Source organism: Phocoena sinus, chromosome 2, assembly GCF_008692025.1.
Source record: "Phocoena sinus isolate mPhoSin1 chromosome 2, mPhoSin1.pri, whole genome shotgun sequence".
NCBI classification, from domain to species: domain Eukaryota; kingdom Metazoa; phylum Chordata; class Mammalia; order Artiodactyla; family Phocoenidae; genus Phocoena; species Phocoena sinus.
This window is the reverse complement of record NC_045764.1, coordinates 94,143,428-94,162,347: the sequence shown is the minus strand read 5'-3', so window position 1 is coordinate 94,162,347 and position 18,920 is coordinate 94,143,428. Positions and strand designations below refer to the sequence as shown.

Below are 18,920 nucleotides of genomic sequence, written 5' to 3'. Positions count from 1 at the left end.
GTGCACTCATTCTCAAAGCACCTTCTATGTGGTCTGTAGTTGCTAAAAGTTTGAGAAATATCACATTGGCATATAAATAAATACCATGGACAACACTTTTTGTGATTCTTGGGAAATTTTCCTCTTCATAAGCCTAAAGGTCTTGAAACATTCACCATGTAATTATTTTTTTTTTAATTAACTTATTTATTTATTTATTTTTGGCTGCGTTGGGTCTTTGTTGCTGGTCGCGGGCTTTCTCTAGTTGTGGTGAGCGGGGGCTACTCTTTGTTGTGGCGCACAGGCTTCTCATTGCGGTGGCTTGTCTTGTTGCGGAGCACAGGCTCTAGGCGTGCAGGTTTCAGTAGCTGTGGCACGTGGGCTCGGTAGTTGTGGCTCATGGGCTCTAGAGCATAGGCTCAGTAGTTGTGGCGCACGGGCTTAGTTGCTCCATGGCACGTGGGATCTTCCCGGACCAGCGCTCGAACCCACGTCCCCTACGTTGGCAGGTGGATTCTTAACCACTGAGCCACCAGGGAAGTCCCTCACCATGTAATTATTTTCCTTTCTTGTCCTAAACAAATGGAATTAGCGATCTATAATTCTCATTTATTTTTCTTATGTAAATAACAGTAAGATCCAGAAGATATATTATACAAATAATGACAAGAAAAGAGAATGTGTCATGGCTGCAAAGTTCCTATGATAAATCTTTGTTAAGAAATATGGTTATTTGCTATTTAATGGGTCCATTAGAGACAACCTGCTCATTGGAACTGCCTCAAAGAAGGTATCAGATCTGTGCTCAAATACCCTCCTGGACCACCTTCTGAGCCCCAGAGTAGGAAATAAAAGAGGTCCAAATACCTCCCACTCTTGGAAGCAGTCACCAGGTCATGTGCACAGAGCTTACTCGAGGGTCATATGCAAACCCCTCATGGCCCACCCCCTTAAGACCAGGAAGTCACACTAAGGGTTGGTTCCTGACTGCTCTGACTTTGATGTAATCCTCCTTCAGCAAAGAGCTGTAAACAGTGTGCATAACACCTGACTGTTGCTAGGCACTGCCTTAGGTAGAGCAACGTTTGGTAAGTTTTTGTATCTTGGTGCCCTGCAACTTCCACCAAAGTAACCCTAGCAGAGATTACAGTCTCTCCACATCTAAAATTTCCAACCCTACGTAATAATGTGAACTGTCCATTAGCTTAGACCATAATTACAAATACCGTGTATAGTGGGAATTCCCCGGCGGTCCAGTGGTTAGGACTCCACGCTTCCATTGTAGGGGTCACAGGTCCGATCCCTGGTTGGGGAACTAAGATCCCGCAAGGCACATGGCCTGGCCTAAATAAATAAATAAACCCTGATTTCCTTGGCCCCCGTCTGTAATTTTTAAATATATATATATATATAAATACCGTGTATAAGGACCACCTAACCAGCAGTTTCCCAAAGTTTTACAGGACTTTATGTAACAGAAATCCAACCATAACAGCTTAAACTAAGAAAGGGTTGTTTTTCCCATGTAACCCGAAGTCCAGAAGAGGATGGGGTGGCTGCTCAAAGAAGTCATCAAGGCAAGGGCCCAGCTTCTAACTTCCTACTCTGCCATTCTTAGCATGTGGCTTATGTCACCAGAGCTGTAAGACGATTATTCCCTCCCCAGGTGTGGGACTCATACTCTAGATAGAAAGGGAGAAAGGCCTAGGCCAAGGGCAAAGGCATGTCCCAGCTTAACCTGTCCCTTTTCACCAGAAAAAAAAAAAAAAAATTCCCAGAGCTCCATCCAGTAAACATCCATTCACTGGTCAGACCTGGGTTACCTGGGCACCCCTACCTGCAAGGGAATCTGGAAGGTATTTTTATCTGGGCACTCTGTTGCCCTAAACAAAATCAGGATCTTTTAAGAAAGAAATAAGGGCTTCCCTGGTGGCGCAGTGGTTGAGAGTCCACCTGCCGATGCAGGGGACACTGTTTCGTGCCCCGGTCTGGGAAGATCCCACATGCCGTGGAGTGGCTGGGCCCGTGAGCCATGGCCGCTGAGCCTGCGCGTCTGGAGCCTGTGCTCCGCAACAGGAGAGGCCACAACAGTGAGAGGCCTGCATAACGCAAAAAAAAAAAAAAAAAAAAAAAAGGAATAAATAATAAAAGCATAGATACTGAATAGGGAACAGGCAGTGGCTGCCACCTGATCAAGAACACTTTATGTTTTGCTCGTTTCACAGGTCAAAAGCCATTGACTCAAACCTCAAACTGACTATTAACTACAGACATTTTTCTCCTCCAAGAAACAGCTCTAAGTTCCTGATCCTTTACTATCAAATTTACTCTTCATGAACTGATTTATGTTCCCGTGCTCCCCCAAAGAGACTGACCACACTCTAGAATACATCACATTAGTAACAATCACAAAGATTCACTGGCTCCGGGGCTTCCCTGGTGGTGCAGTGGTTGAGAGTCCGCCTGCCGATGCAAGGACACGGGTTCGTGCCCCGGTCCAGGAAGATCCCTCGTGCTGCAGAGCGGCTGGGCCTGTGAGCCATGGCTGCTGAGCCTGCGCGTCCGGAGCCTGTGCTCCGCAACGGGAGAGGCCACAACAGCGAGAGCCCCGCGTACCGCAAAAAAAAAAAAAAAAAGATTCACTGGCTCATCAGCACCCTCTGAAGGAACTGCGCAAACCCTCTAGCTTTGCTCTGTTTGTTGTATGTTCTTTCTCGCTGATTCCACAGTAAGAATGGGTCTGTGCCCTTTTTTAAAGCCAGGATGTCTCCAAAGCAAATCAGGTAAAGAGGAGTAAGGAGGAGGAATGGGAATGCAAAAAAACCAAAAAAGGTCATGAAGCACCTAGGGGCAAGATGGGAATAAAGATGCAGACCTACTAGAGAATGGACTTGAGGATATGGGGAGGGGGAAGGGTAAGCTGGGACAAAGTGAGAGAGTGGCATGGACATATATACACTACCAAATGTAAAATAGATAGCTAGTGGGAAGCAGCCACATAGCACAGGGAGATCAGCTCGGTGCTTTGTGACCACCTAGAGGGGTGGGATAGGGAGGGTGGGAGGGAGGGAGACGCAAGAGGGAAGAGATATGGGGACATATGTATATGTATAACTGATTCACTGTGTTATAAAGCAGAAACTAACACATCATTGTAAAGCAATTATACTCCAATAAAGATGTTAAAAAAAAAAAAAAGCAAAGCTGCCCCCACCTCCTTGCTCCAAGGCAGCTGCTCCTGCCCATTAATTGAAGCACCTGTCGGCGTCCAAAGTAAATTAGAGACAAGGCTTCCAATTCATTAACTACAGCACAACTATCACAGGACTTGGTAATTACAACACACCTGCCCTCCCAGGCACTGAGGGCAGTCCCCTGGCCTACATTATCAGCCAAGCACTGTCCCTGCCTTCTAGGAAACGAGTGCTCAGTGATATAGAACAAGACGCTGAGAGGAAGACACAATTTCTCCAAGTCTCAGACTGAGTACATAATTCAACACAACGCCCCTGCTTTCACGGAGGAATGCTAAATAATGTGTCTTTAGACGTGGGAATCTTGTCTGCCAAGAACTGTGAGACAGCACAGAACTTGACAGGAACACTTCCCTCCTGCTGGGAAGCAGCCCAGTGAAGGAAAGAACACTCACCTAGAAGTGGCAAGACCTGGGGACTTGCTGCAGTCTGACACGCCTGGATAAGTCACCTCGTCTCCCCACATCTTGATTTTCACATCTATAAAATGATGGCATTGGACACAATTAAAGATATCTGTGTTGTTTTCCCTCAGCACTGAGCCAAAGGGTCAGAAACATCGAAGCACAGGGATGAATGATTTTTTAAATGTTACTGAGAGAAGCCATACTTGGCACACAAACATTAGAATGACAGAGCATGGGTCAAGGGCACAAAACGTCTTTACTCACACTGATCTCCTTTTTGTCAACCATCATGCAAATGTCCATAACATAATGTTAGCAGAATTAAACTTTAGCAGCTGAAAACAAGATAATTATGTTCACCTTCAGCTGTAATGGCTAATTGACCTGGGCCTGCTAGTAGCAGCGTGTCACATAATGGTGATCCTTGGGAAGGGGCTTTGTCCCTACTGGCCCACCAAATGGTGTGTGTATCCCAATTTAAACAGAAAAATAAGGCTCCAAACCTTTCCCAGGCTTACCTGCAGCTTTTGTCTCAATGGGATACAGGTTGGACCCCAGGGAAACTCTGAGGTTATTTCCTAACAGTCTCTGAGTCTAAACCAGTGGTTCTTAAACTTTAGTGTACTTATGAGTCACCTGAGAAACTTATTAAAAATGCAAATTCCTCAGTCCCACTCCAGAGACTCTGGTTCAGTAGATTTGGGGCACATCATCACAAGAATGGGTATTTTAGAGAAGCACCAGAAGGCAACTGTGATATAGGTAATCCACAATCCATAGTTGGAGACACGCTGGTCATTCCAAAACAGCTGGGAGGGGTCCTTGTACTAGAAAAGGGCCTGAGTTTCTTTTGTTTGGCTAAAAATCGCACAGTCAAGAATTAAATTCCAAACCAGCATGAAGAATACGTAGGTCCTTGCTTCTAAGGAAGATGGACATGGCCTGGCCGAGAACGGAACAATGCATATTCCAGACAAACACAGAGAGGTGACTGGTCCACAACCTACCTTTGCTGGAAAGATGACGCTAAGACAGCAGCATCATTAGACACTGTGTGTTGAGTGAATCATTCATTCACCAGGTGAAAACCAGCATGGGCAGAGGTCCTGGAGAGCCCTGCAACCCGAGCAGGACTTACACAGCATCATACAGTTAATTTCCTAAAAAGTTTGTCTCTTTTCTTTCTGCTTTTGCTTATCTCAAGTTTTGAGTTTCCCGAGGACCTATCTTCCTAGATAAAAATCTCACTCCCTCAAATTTCGGCGCCTATTAGTAAGCCTGGCTCAATGATTCTCAATAGGAAAGATTTGAGGTTCTTCACCAAGAATCCTAACTCCTTTTCCAAAGGAGCATGTATATCATGCTTCTCTCTGAGCTCTGTCATCAGTAGCTTCTCCAATGCCTTTCTTACTTCTCTTGAGGATGTAGAGCTTTGCAATTCTTTGACAAGATTTCGGTTGCCAGAATCTTGTCCACTGTATAAGCTTCCAGCTCATTACCTTTTTTTTTTTCCTTTGGCCACACCATGCGGCATGTGGGATCTTAATTCCCTGACCAGGGATCAAACCCATGCTCCCTGCACTGGAAGTGCAGAGTCCTAACCACTGGACCACCAGGGAAGTCCCCTGAGCTCATTAACTTTAAATGAGGGAGGTAATGGCTTGTAATTAAGTCACCTCCTCTGGATTAGTTAGGGAACTGGAACTCTAAGCAAGACCCTTTACCTTCTCTGCCCTTTAATTCCCACCCCTTGTGGTACACTGCTAACGCTCCTGGCGTTGCGATGTTTAGGGTCTCCCACTCCAAGGAAGAGACGATTCAGAGAGCAATTCGACCTCCTTCCCAATCCCTGCCTCACACTCAGGGAAAATAAAATGAGCCCATTCTATTTTCCTCATTTAATAAATAAGTGTTATGGGAACTTGACTGAAATTGTCCCCAAATATGAAAATGCTAGGGTCTCAAAAAGTTGAAATTGGAAACTTCTGAAAACATTTCACTGGGATATAAGTTCCATAAAGGCAGGGACTTCATTTGGTTCATTCTTACGTTCCCAGTACCTAGAGCACCGCATGCCATACAGCAGGTGGACAAATAACACTCAAAAGAGCTGCCCTCAATATCTCCATAGACCTTCCATGGGCTGGGCCTAAGGCACATCCCTTCAGTCCTGTATTTACAGTGGCAAGCAGGAGCCTGCTCCCAGCTCAGGAGAGCTGAACGTACACCTTTCTTCCCAGTTCCACTTCAGTGAGGTTACATTGGTAGCTTGAAATTCACCGTGGTGGGAATATCTACATCATGAAAATTGGCAAATACAACAAATCAAGGCTTTTTTCCTAGAGACAGCTGGTTGTTAAACATTTACCAGCATACCACTGCCCTTAAGACCTACAACGTCTCTTGTCGGTGAATATAAAGGCCAGAAAAAATGAAGCTCAGTTTTTGGCAGCTCCGGTCTAGAAAATAAAGCAGTATTTGTCAACTTATTTTGTAAAAGAATCAATTCACACCAGTCCCTGATTCGGGTTCCTTGCGGGTCTCTATAGAAGAGACTGCACTGAAAACTGAAGGGGCTCCTCTGTGAGGCCGTTTCCCATCTGCAGAAGGTTACAGTTAATGAGAGTTAATTGAGCAAAGAAAAATCCTGACAACAGGAGTGAAGGGAAGACAGGAGATGAGCCTCGGGCCCAGCCCACTGAGAACCTATGGAGACGCCGAACATAAAGCTCTTCTGAGCTGAGCAGTATGGAATCACAGACACTGATTTTCACTCTAAATTATGCTTTCTATTATATTTTCAAACATGTTTATAGCATTTACTATGCGCCAGGCACTAGTCAGTTTGCTTAGCAAATGTTTACTCATGATTTTAGCTGCAAGTACCACACATAAGTGTTCACTATCACCCAGACAAAAGAAACCCTTCTGACTCCCCCCGGCTTTAGCTTATGAAAAAGCAGAAACACACATCTACTCGCCACCCACTTAATGGCTCTGGGCTTGTTCATGGTAAGAAACCTGGAGCTGAGGTCCACCTGACCATGGATGAGTTGGGTTTGAATGGATTTCCTCAGGGGTCACAGATTAAATTTGGCACCATGGTATATGTCCCTTCAATTTTACAACTGTGGAGTTTAGTGGAAAATGGCAGAAGCCAAGGAGGAGGAAGCAGCCAGTGTTGCCGTAGGCCTTCTCCTTTTTTGAAGAGGTAGAAGACTATATTAGGAAGCCTCTTAAATCTTTTCCAGCTATGTAACAATGATGATAATAAAGATAAAACAAACTACAAGGACTTCCCTGGTGGCACAGTGGTTAAGAATCTGCCTGCCAATGCAGGGGACACGGGTTGGATCCCTGTTCCGGGAAGATCCCACATGCCGCAGAGCAACTAAGCCTGTGCGCCACAACTACTGAGCCCACGCTCTAGAGACTGCGAGCCACAACTACTGAAGCCCGTGTGCCACAACTACTTAAGCCTGCACACCTAGAGCCTGTGCTCTGCAACAAGAGAAGCCACCGCAGTGAGAAGCCCGCGCACTGAAACGAAGAGTAGCCCCCACTCGCCGCAACTAGAGAAAGCCCGTGCGCAGCAGTGAAGACCCAATGCAGCCAAAAATAAATAAATTTTTTAAAAAATTAAAAAAAAGAAAACATCTCAGGGACACTGGTGGACTGAGAAGTCCAGACTGGTGACAGGTGGGTGGAATTTCAAGGCCTTAATTATTGAGGTATCAAATAAGAAGTCCCAGAAAAAGGTGGAGCCCAGCATGAATGAAAGGGCTGAAAGCAAAAGAAGCCCAAAATACTAGGGATGGCATATGACACATCCCCATAAGATGGTACATATTGTCTAAATTTTTTATTTCAATCTCAAAGTTTTGTGATTTTTTAAAAAATTCTGCATAGTACAAATAGGAGGATGATTTAGTGTTTTCCAGTTTAGGTGACTTCAGACAGTTCTATCATATTTCTGACTGCCAACTATTCCAGCTGAACCTCCACATGTACATATTAGGTTAAGAGACAGAGAAGGAGCAACTAAAGATAAGGGGAAGTACTCACATAACGCCACCACTACTTTAATAAAAAGATACCTCAAAAGGCAACCAACCTCTTGCCTTTTTGAATAAAACATTTAGTTATTACTTATAGGATATGGATTGAGATGGAGATGCAGGGGCAGAATTAGGAAATTAGACTATCTCATTCATAACATTTTCAGGTAAGTTTCTTTATCTATGCCAAATTTGAGAAGGGGCCCTGCCTATTCATTATCTAGAGTATCTATTTTTTCCATATTACCCTCAGACCTTAAGCAACACTAGCTATTAAAAGATGGATAGAACTGGTACCAGTAACTCCAAAGTTAAATTCCTACTTCCTCCCCATCCCAACCACTCTCTTTGCAAGAATAAGTTGGCTGAAGGCAATGCTACTTACTCCCCTAGGAGGAGAAAAACAAGTCTTCTAATGACCCAAGCACTTACTTTAAATAACCAGTCTTCCCCCTTCATCCTCCTAACATCTACTCTCATTGGTCGGCTCCCGAGGCTATAACCTGGGAGTTAACCTGCATGATGCCCTACTGTCATCCCCACAGACACTAAGAAGTTGGCTGGGCATCCCCTAGATGAATGTTAACCTGCATCAAAATCATATAGAGCACTTATTAAAAATACAGACTCTAAGACCCCAGGCCAAACCCACTGAAACAGAATTTCTGATGGTGGAACTCAGGAACCTGCATTTATTAACAAGTGATTTTTATACATACTAGGTTTAAGAATCTCTGCCTCACTATGACAATCACAAAGAGAGGCAAAGTGGTTTACCAAGTCAACCCATCGCTCAACAGCAGGGCCAGGCTACAACCCACCCTTCCTGAGCACCTGGTGTGAGCCTCACCAACTAGAGCCCATTGACTTGTTACTAACAAGAAAAACGATTTGGCGCTCTACAGAGAAAGTCCCATCCAATCTTAACAATAACAGCATCCCACAGAGAAATAGCCCTCTAGTCCTTAATTCTGCCTTTCACGTGGCAGAGGCAGAAAGCTTCATTTTAGGGCTTCTGATAATTTGTAGAATCATCGCTGCTAAAGATTTGCAGCCTTGGGAGAAGGCCACGGAAACAACAGGACAAATACAAAAGGTGCTATTTTCATCAATCAGTGAGAGCGTCTGGAAACTGAAATTTGATTATTTTGTCTCTGCTTGAGTCTCTCTTGAACTCTGTGTTCCTGGAAATTACATTCACACTCAGGTTGACTTCAGAGAGTTGTTCTTTCCTTTCCATTTATCAGGTTTCGGAAGTGTTTTTTGTCCTAAGACACTGCACAGGAAGCCCCCACAAAAAGCAGCTGTAATTAAAGGTGTAAATGAGCACACACAGGGATGCTCAGGGAGCCAGGGAGTAAATATCACAAACCCTCTAATACGAGGCAGAGGTGTCCTCAAACATTCTCGCTCAGAAAATACGAAGTCACTCGTAAAACAAGGCACATTCTCGATTACTTTATTTGGAACAAGTAATACATTATTTTATTTGGACTTTCATAATGACCGGAAATTACCCCAGTCAATGTTACTTTAGGCTTCTTGTAAAGGTCATCTGATGAAATAATTTTTAAAGGAGACAACGGTATCATTCATCATTCCTGGGAGTATGAACACACAACTTCAAGTTTTATAAGCTCTCATTAAAAAGCCACATATGTCTATGTCATGGAGTTTGTGAATGGCAACCAGACAAATAGGGAGAAAAAAATGCCCGAAAGGAATCAGAATGGGGCTTCCCTGGTGGCGCAGTTGTTAAGAATCCACCTGCCAATGCAAGGGACATGGGTTCGAGCCCTGGTCCGGGAAGATCCCACATGCTGCGGAGCAACTAAGCCCGTGCGCCACAACTACTGAGCCTATGTTCTAGAGCCCACAGGCCACAACTACTGAGCCCGAGTACCACAACTACTGAAACGCACACACCTAGAGCCTGTGCTCCACAACAAGAGAAGCCACCACAATGAGAAGCCCGTGCACTGCAATGAAGAGTGGCCCCCGCTCGCCGCAACTAGAGAAAGCCTGTACGCAGCATTGAAGACCCAACGCAGCCATAAATAAATAAATAAATAAGAATGGTTACTTGTGGCTTACGTTGAAATTTCAGTGCAAAAAAAAAAAAAACAATGAGGCTGTGTCTCTCTTACACAGCTTGGAAGTGATGATGGGCCCTGAAAAACTGTATGAGGTGGCTCTAAAATGCTTCCTGCAAAAGCAGTTGCTGATATCAAAGAGGCATGTGGAGAATTTGAACAAAGTTGCTTCATGAATTTTAAGTAGGAAAAACAGCATTTCTAAATTAACATACTATTTTCTCATTGGAATTGGAAAATTCTATCAAGGCATCAAGATACAATAGATAGAGAATACCAAAGTAAGGTGTCAGATCAAGATGCAAATTTTTCAAAGTTATGGTCAAGTGGTTATAATACTGGAATCCTCACCCACCTGGAGGATATAAAAGAATAGAAGGGGCTTCCCTGGTGGTGCAGTGGTTGGGAGTCCGCCTGCCGATGCAGGGGACGTGGGTTCGTGCCCCGGTCCGGGAGGATCCCACGTGCCGCGGAGCGGCTGGGCCCGTGAGCCATGGCCAATGAGACTGCGCGTCTGGAGCCTGTGCTCCGCGGCTCCCGGGAGAGGCCACAACAGTGAGAGGCCCGCGTACCACAAAAAAAAATAAAAAAAGAATAGACGGAGGGCTGTGGTCGGGCACTGAGTCCTATCCACCCAGGCAAGAAGCAGAGGGGTAACCATCTCTCCCCTCAACCCTAGTAAGGGGCTTCAACAAGCCCATGCAGACAGCTTGATGTGTGTCCCCTGCAACTGAGGTTCACAGAGAATTGTGACTGGCTCCTGTCTGAAAAACCTACAGCGCAAGAGATGGGCTGATGAGTGGCTCAAAGAAGAGGCTAGAGCAGGCAGCCTGCACTTCCAGAATTTGTTGGGGCTAAGAATCCATGTATGTTCCATTGGATCAGATGTGGGCCACAGTGTACGAGCAATGGCATAGGGTCAGCTCATGGTTTGTCCAAGATGGTCACCTGCAGCGGCAAACAGCCCTCAGCAAAAAGAAGCTGGAGGTCCAGCAGCATTCACAGGGGCTGAGGACAGAGTAACCTACCAACCAAGAATACGGGAGGGTATCACAATCATCACGGGACAGGTGACAGTCCAGATAGCATGAAGGCACTTACAACAGGATTAGTCTTTCTGGTCTTTTCTGTCCCTGCTACATCTCCCCCCTCCACCTTTATACCACCAAGCCCCACCTCAGCTTCAGTCCTGGAAGGTCAAGAAACCTTGGCCCAGAAGCTCAAGATGGGGAAGGAAGCCAACCAGACTCCTTTACTCAACTTCAAGTTTCTCCCAGGCAACAGGCCTGGACTGGGGATCGCGGAAGGGGGGAGTTTTTCATTTTCAATCAAGTTTTGTGTTTTACCTCTTTCATCAGACTTTCGCACATTATGTACTAAATTGAGAGTGTTTGGGGACTTAAGAATAACCAGAAACGTTGCAGAGTTGCCCATGCTTTCATTTAAGAAGTCATATAAATGGAATTGAAATTAAAAGGAACAAACCATTGACACACACAATTTAGATCAGTCTTCAGGGGATTATATGGAGTGAAGAAACCAATCCCAAAGGGTTATACACTATATTATTGCATTTATATAATGCTCTTGAAATGACAAAATTATAGAAATTGAGATCAAATTAGTGGTTGCCGAGTAAGAAGGGGTGGGAGTGAGAGGAAAATGGATGTGGTTATAAAAGGGCAACAAGAGGAATCCTTGCTGTGATGGAAGTGTTCTGTATCTTGACTGTATTGACATCAACATCCTGGTTATGATATTGTACCCACCATACACACGGGCCATACAGGTACTACTGGGGGAAACTGGGTAACAGGTACCTAGCTTCTCTCTGTATTATTTCTTAAACTGCATGTGAATCTACAATTACCTCAAAATAAAAGGTTTAATTTTTAAAAAGGTGCTGAAAGCTGTGTGTACACCAGTTGAAGAGGTGACGACCAGCCTTTATTACACTGATTCAATTCTGATAGCTGAAGATACTTGGTCTGACTCATTTATAAAACCCGCTGCTTTTAGTTGTGCAAAAATCAGGGTTTTCAACTTAATATTCACTGGTTGCCTTGGTGTATTAGTTTACTATGGCTGCCAAAATAAAGTACCACAGACCGGGTGGCTTAAAACAACAGAAATTTACTGTCTCACAGTTATGGAAGCTAGAACTCTGAAATCAAGGTGTTAGCTGGGCCATGCTCCCTCTGAAACCGGTAGGGGAATCCTTCCTCGCTTCTTCCTAGCTTCCGATGGCTTGCCAGCAACCTTTGGTGTTCCCTGGCTTACAGATGCATAACTCAATCTCTGCCTTCACCTCTTTCTCTGTTCCCCCATGTGTCTGTCTTCACTTTGCCTTCTTTTAAGGACACCAGTCATGTTGGATTAAAGGCCCACCCTACTCCAGTATGACCCCATTGAAAGTGCTTACATCTGCAATGACCCTACTGCCACATGTCACACCCTGAGGTACTGTGGGTCAGGACTCCTACATATCTTTTTGGGGGGATAGGGGTGCACAACCCATAACACTTGGCTAGAATCAAAATATTCTGTTTGTTGTTTTCAGACCTTATTCACATCCCCATTCCCACCACGGAGCTTCCCAGATGGACAGGTGGAAGGATGGACGGTAGTTCCCTAACAGTTGATAGAAACTCCAGCGCACCACTCTGATCTCACACACCTAGGAGCCACCTGTTTAGCAGAGGCAGCCAAATGCCACCTGTAGCTCCCTGATGGCAACACTGCCTCTCAGCCACTCTCCCACAGGGAGCATCATGGCCCCAGGCTGCTTCAGCAACCACTCTTTGTCTAGGATCCAAAAGCCTCTGAAAGCTATCGTGACATCCTCATACACATTATGCTGCCAGGTTCAAAAGGCTGCCTGTCTTATTTCACAGGCTCGCTCTGAATTAAATCAGGCTATAACGTATGTCCTTGTGGATTTCCTATCAAGAGACCTGCTGTCCCTCCAGATACCTGGCTTTTATGAGCACCGCTCCCAGCCACTGGATATGACTGTGTGTATCTGAGTCCTGGCTGCGGGCAAAATTCAAGGTCAGAAAGCTCCTAGGCATGTAAATCAAGATAGTAGCTATTTAATTAATTGTTCTGTTTAATTGTCCCCAAGCATCTCATTCAATAAACACTTACTGAGCACCAACTATATGCCAGGCACTCTTCTTGATGCTGGAGACATAGCAGTGCATTAAACAAATTCTGTATCCTCATGGCTCTGCATTCTAATGGAGAGAGACAGAACACTGAACAAACAAGACAATCTCTAGGGTTGTAACTGCTGTAAAGGAAATAAACAGGATGATGTGATAGAAGTGAAGAGGGGACATCTGAGCTGCAATTTAAAGGATGAACACAAGCCAGCCACAGGATGTGTCTACGGAAGAACATTCCAGGGCAGAGAGAACAGCAAGGACAATGGCCTTTACAAGTATTGAACTTGGCATGTTCAACTGAAAGGTGATCCAGAAACTATGTGGGACCTCTCTGCTTTGCTTCTTTCCACCTTCTGCCACTTTCTGTGTGCCTTCTGCCTTTGTATTGTCTTTTTTTTAATTTTTATTTTATATTGGATCATAGTTGATTAACAATGTTGTGTTAGTTTCAGGCGTACAGCAAAGTGATTCAGTTATACATATACATGTACCTATTCTTTTTCAAATTCTTTTCCCACTTAGGTTATTACAGAATATTGAGCAGAGTTCCCTGTAGTATACAGTAGATCCTTGTTGGTTATCTATTTAAAATATAGTAGTGTTTATATGTCAATCCCAAACTCCCAGTCTATCCCTCCCCCCAACCCTGTAACCATGAAAAGATGCTCAACATTGCTAATTATTAGATAAATGAAAATCAAAACTACAATGAGATATCACCTCACACCTGTCAAAATATCTACAAACAATAAATGCTGGAGAGGGTGTAGAGAAAAGGAAACCTTCCTACACTGTCGGTGGGAATATAAATTTGTACAGCCACTATGGAGAACAGTATGGAGGTTCCTTTAAAAACTAAAAATAGAGCTACCATATGAACCAGCAATCCCACTCCTGGGCATATTTCTGGGGAAAAAATATGATTTGAAAGGATACATGCACCCCAATGTTCACTGCAGCGCTGTTTACAATAGCCAAGACATGGAAGCAACCTAAATGTCCATCAACAGATGAATGGATAAAGAAGATGTGGTACATACATACAATGGAATATTACTCAGCCATTAAAAAGAATGAAATAGGGCTTCCCTGGTGGTGCAGTGGTTGAGAATCTGCCTGCCAATGCAGGGTACACGGGTTCGAGCCCTGGTCCAGGAGGGTCCTACATGCTTCAGAGCAGCTGAGCCCATGTGCCGCAGCTGCTGAGACTGCGCTCTGGATCCCAGGAGCCACAGCTGCTGGGGCCCACATGCCTGGAGCCCGTGCTCCGCGGCGGGACAGGTCGCTGCAGTGAGAGGCCTGCGCTCCACAACGAAGAGTAGCCCCCACTCGCCACAACTAGAGAAAGCCCATGTGCAGCAACAAAGACCCAACACAGCCATAAATAAATAAATTATTTATTTATTTATTTTTAAAAAAAGAATGAAATAATGCCATTTGCAATGACATGGATGGACCTGGAGATTATCATACAAAGTGAAGTAAGGCAGACAAAGACAAAAATCATATGATATAGCTTACATACAGAGTCTAAAAAAATGATACTAATGAGCTTATTTACAAAACATAAACAGACTCACAGACTTCGAGAACGAACTTATGAATTGTTTGTTTAACTTGACAATGCCCACATGAGTCTGGCCCAGGCTCTTCCCTGCACTTGAATGCCTGGACTTTGTGCTGACAAATCTCCTGCTGTCCCACCCATGCCCTGGGCTTGGATCAACTGAGGATATGCATCTCACCCCTCACAGAAGTGATCTGCTTCAACCATCCTGAGAGCTGGACACTGGCCATGGTGAAATTCAAAGCAGAAAACGGGGAGCAGCTCATTTCCCCAACCATATACCTGCCAGGCGTCTGTGGATGTCATCCACACCCCACAACTGACTGTGATAAGTGTTGTGTTTCCCAGGACTCAGCCACAGCCTTGCCTGCTGACCTCCCCAGAAGCTCTATAAACACTCTGGAAACAGAAGCCAGCTTATGACCCACAGCCTGGTGAGCTCATCATCTCCTGGGACGCTGCATCTAACAACGGCAGTTTTTCCCTTTTCTAACACAGCTCGATTTTTTTTTTCTGGTCCCTAAATTTTTATATTAATTAACTGTTAATAACTATTTATGTGTAAGTAACTTCATTTTTTTTAAACAATGTTTAAGTGAGAGAAAAGAAGCATCAGAAGCTCTGTGCTGATTCAGGACCAATGTCACTGATTTCCTGGTCCAGTAGAGTCTCCTCTGGGCTTCTGCCCCTGCACGTGCACATGCAGCTTCCAGCCTCCTCTACGTTCCTGGACGACTTTCCACTCCTGACCTCTTGCACTGCCAGACTTATAGTCACCCTCAGTGTCCATGAGCATCTCTCCAGCTGTCAGCCCATCTCTGGTTCCTGATCAACTCAGGGCTCTGGGTTTCGGCCGCTCTTCTTTCCTGGGCATCAGACATTCATGGCATCAGGCCCTGCCTGGCTGTGGGAGTGTGCTCACGAGCAAGTCACTACCCCTCTGAACTTGTTTACACAAATGCAGGATATGGTGACAACAATACTATAGAAATCAGTCAGGATATTTCTGCTGTGCATGACAGGAAGCCAACTCACGCAAGTTTAAGCAAAAAGGGAGATGTTGGGTTTTTTTTGCTTCATGTAATTGGAGAACGCAGGCTCAGGACCTCGAGGGACTCACACAGTATCATCAGAATACTTTCTCTGTCTCCCTCCACCCTTCACCCTCCTCTCACCTCACCTCTGCCCTCATTCTCTACTGACCAGATGGTTCTGGGCTTCCTTTATCCCTGCTTAGCAGCCCCTTTGAAAAAGAGGGCTTCTCTACCAGCATCTCTATATCAAGGGCTTTGACCAAGCTTAGATTCCCACGACCCATTCCTGGACTAATCACTGAAAACAGGTAAATAGGATCCTGGGACCAGCAAGGCCTGGGTCATGTGCCCACCACTACCTCCCAGGGTAGGTGTGGGGCTAAGCAGAGTATTGTGAGGGGCAGTCATATAAGGAACCACAGAAAGTAGAAAGCAGTAAATACTACAGTTTGGTTCACTAAATATTCATTCCATAATCTTCCAACCATCTGCTACCCTCTGCTACAAAGGCTAGAAAGCTAAAATTACTACTTCGCAGACTGTCTTGCAGTTAGAGTGCAGGCTTATATCCAAGTTCTGCCCAGCACATGTTCCCAAGAAAAGCAGACATGATTAATGTGAGGTGGTGGCTGGTGCAGTCATCAAGTTTTCTCGTAAGTACAGAAGGATTACAGATACCTTTTGTTCTTCGGAGCCAGCTATGTCGTAGGGTTCTAGAGTCTAATCCCTACATCACTGGTGGTACATGACAACAGCTTCATTTCTGCTAGAACTAGTGGTATGGCTGTGCGTATTTCCTAACTGTGCCCCTAGCTCTGTAGCATCCAGGCTTGGTTCCCTGAATCCCATAAATTCTGTAAGCAACCTAATACCCTGAAAGAAATTTCTTTCTTCATCAACTGGCTAGTTTGGTGTAGAAGTAAAGCACCTTGCCCTGCTACATTATGCAAAAATGTGCACTTTATGTTCCCTGGTCAGGAGAAAACAAACATACACCTGCTCCCTGAGCCCCACCCCTCCCCCAAAATAAAAACAGTAAAAAGACACAGGATCACACTATCTAGCTCTGGTCCCCAAAATAACTGAAATAGTGAACCTTTCCTGTAACTGACTGACTCCTGATAAAAACAACTTTATTGTTTTGCAGCTTTGACTTTTACAGTGCTGCCATCCAAAGACATGACACAATCTTTGAGGTTACAACACTCACGTGAGATAACTGCTTTTTTCCCCCACACTGAACATAGGAACTGTAAATGTGGTAATCTTGTGGTAGCTTTCTTTTAAAATAACTGTTTGTTGTATATTTCATTTGTCAAGCCAGTCCTTCAAAAACCTGACTCCCTTGCAATCCGTCTTTGTAAATGAAATGTTTTCCTTTCCTGAATGCTTTTATAGCTCTGTCTTCTTTTGACAATAGGCTCTGTTGTTTGCAATTAAGAGCCCTGATAAATACTGGAAGGGAGGCTCCCCAGTGTACGAACATGAGTTGTTGAGGGAGGGCAGTGCTGTTAGAGGGAAAGGATGCGCTAAGAAAATAAAAACGCAAAAAAGAAAATTGTATCTACATTATTTCATAATTCATATTATGATGGACTGGAATAATGTGGTATTGTTATAAACTACAAAACTCAGTGTAAAGGTAAGGCTAAAGCAGTATTCTGATTGGTAGTTACCATTTGGCAGGTGAGTCAAGGGTACTGCACTGCACAGGAAGCATCCATCTCCCATTAGCAACACTCTCCTTGTCTTTCCCTATTAAAGACCCTCTATGAAGGTCCTAAACTGCCCACATATATTGTCTTCCTAGATAAGGTGACCATTTCTTGGAAATCAACAATGCACATGGAGTCATCTATCCCTGCCACAGGTGCTGACTAAGCATCAACTGGCAAAAACCTGATTGCAGGCCAGCATCAGGCAGCACCACCAGGACACAGACAGGGAGGAAGTTTACACTGGATACCCAATTCAGTGTAGCCATCAGCGCTGGAAGAGAAGGAGGCAACTGGACTAGGGAGACGCACGAGGGGAGATTCAAATGTACCTATAACATTTTATTTATTTTTTAACATTTTATTTTTATAAAATAAAAAATATAGGAAACAAATATGACAAAATGTTGCCATTTGTTATTTCTGAAGGTGGGCTTGTAATTTGTTAATATTTTTTCTGCATTTTTAAAACCTCTCAAAAAAAAAAAAAAAAAAAGGAGAAAGAGAAGCCCAAAAGAGAAACCTTATAGGTTTCATGCTTTGCCTCTACCTCTATAATCTTTCCCCTCAGGAGAAACCTTTCATCAGAAATAATAATTTTTTTTAAAAAAATGAGTTCTAAAACTGATGTTAAACCATTACTAGAAGTTTATTTTAAGTGCTAAGGTGCCTAGACGTTAGTGGTTCAAATTAACCTGAAAGTTTTTCAGGTGTCTCAGATTTGGTGAAGCAAGTTTTCAACACAGGCCCAAAGAAGCTTCCCAAGATTCCTCAGAATCAAGTGTGGCCACCAATGAAAATATTGCTTGAGTCCATTTGAAGGCATTTTCCTGGAAATTGCTTGTAAATGCAAAAGCAAAAGAAAACAAAATTCCTGAGCAGGAACATTCAAGAGTTTTTGGTTCTAGAGGTCTCCTGAAAGAAATCGCGCGTGTGTGTGTGTGTGTGTGTGTGTGTGTGTGTGTGTACGTATTGGAGGGAGGGGGATGTTAATTAAGAGGGTTCAGGGCTACACCCTTGGCTTATTCAGTCTTGTCCATGCCTTACAGTGTGTTAAAGGAAGCTTTATTTTGCTTATTTTCCCTTTGTCAGTAATCCTTTATAATGCCTTAGCCTCGTGGTAGAAATTTAGTAGAATTAAACTAACACAAATCAAAACTGCATAATTGGGCTTCCCTGGTGGCGCAGTGGTTGAGAGTCCACCTGCCGATGCAGGGTACACGGGTTCGTGCCCCGGTCCGGGAAAATGCCACATGCCACGGAGCAGCCGGGGCCGTGAGCCATGGCCGCTGAGCCTGCGCGTCTGGAGCCTGTGCTCCACAATGGGAGAGACCACAACAGTGAGAGGCCGGCGTACCGCAAAAACAAAACAAAAAAAACCCCTGCATAATTAAGTAAGTCCTGCAATTACTAATTGACCTAAGTCTAGGAAAAGGAGTCATCGAGGAGATAGTCAGTTACACAACAGGTACAGCACTAGTTCAAGTATAATGGTTAAAACTAGGTTTAAGACTATTTTGGTTAAAAATCCCAAGTGTGCCCCCAACCTCTATCCTATTAACCCTCAAAGTTGTGGGTTCTGCATTTGACCTAGGAGCTACATTCTCAGACACCCAGGAACTATGGGATTACAAGGAAAGAGAAAC

At 44.3% G+C, this 18,920-nt stretch overlaps 1 protein-coding gene across 7 annotated transcripts in view; it reads right to left on the bottom strand.

Moving 5' to 3' along the window:
- The window catches only part of GPR176 (G protein-coupled receptor 176), a 91,619-nt gene that overhangs the window by 60,180 nt on the left and 12,519 nt on the right, over nt 1-18,920 (bottom strand). For 4 of the 7 annotated variants that reach the window (XM_032622961.1, XM_032622964.1, XM_032622963.1 and 1 more), the window contains one exon: nt 3,629-3,713. The exons of the other annotated variants lie outside the window; for them this stretch is intronic. In XM_032622961.1, the coding sequence (XP_032478852.1) occupies nt 3,629-3,713 (85 nt within the window). Of the gene's footprint in view, nt 1-3,628; nt 3,714-18,920 lie in introns of those variants that run through there. 7 annotated transcript variants of the gene reach the window in all.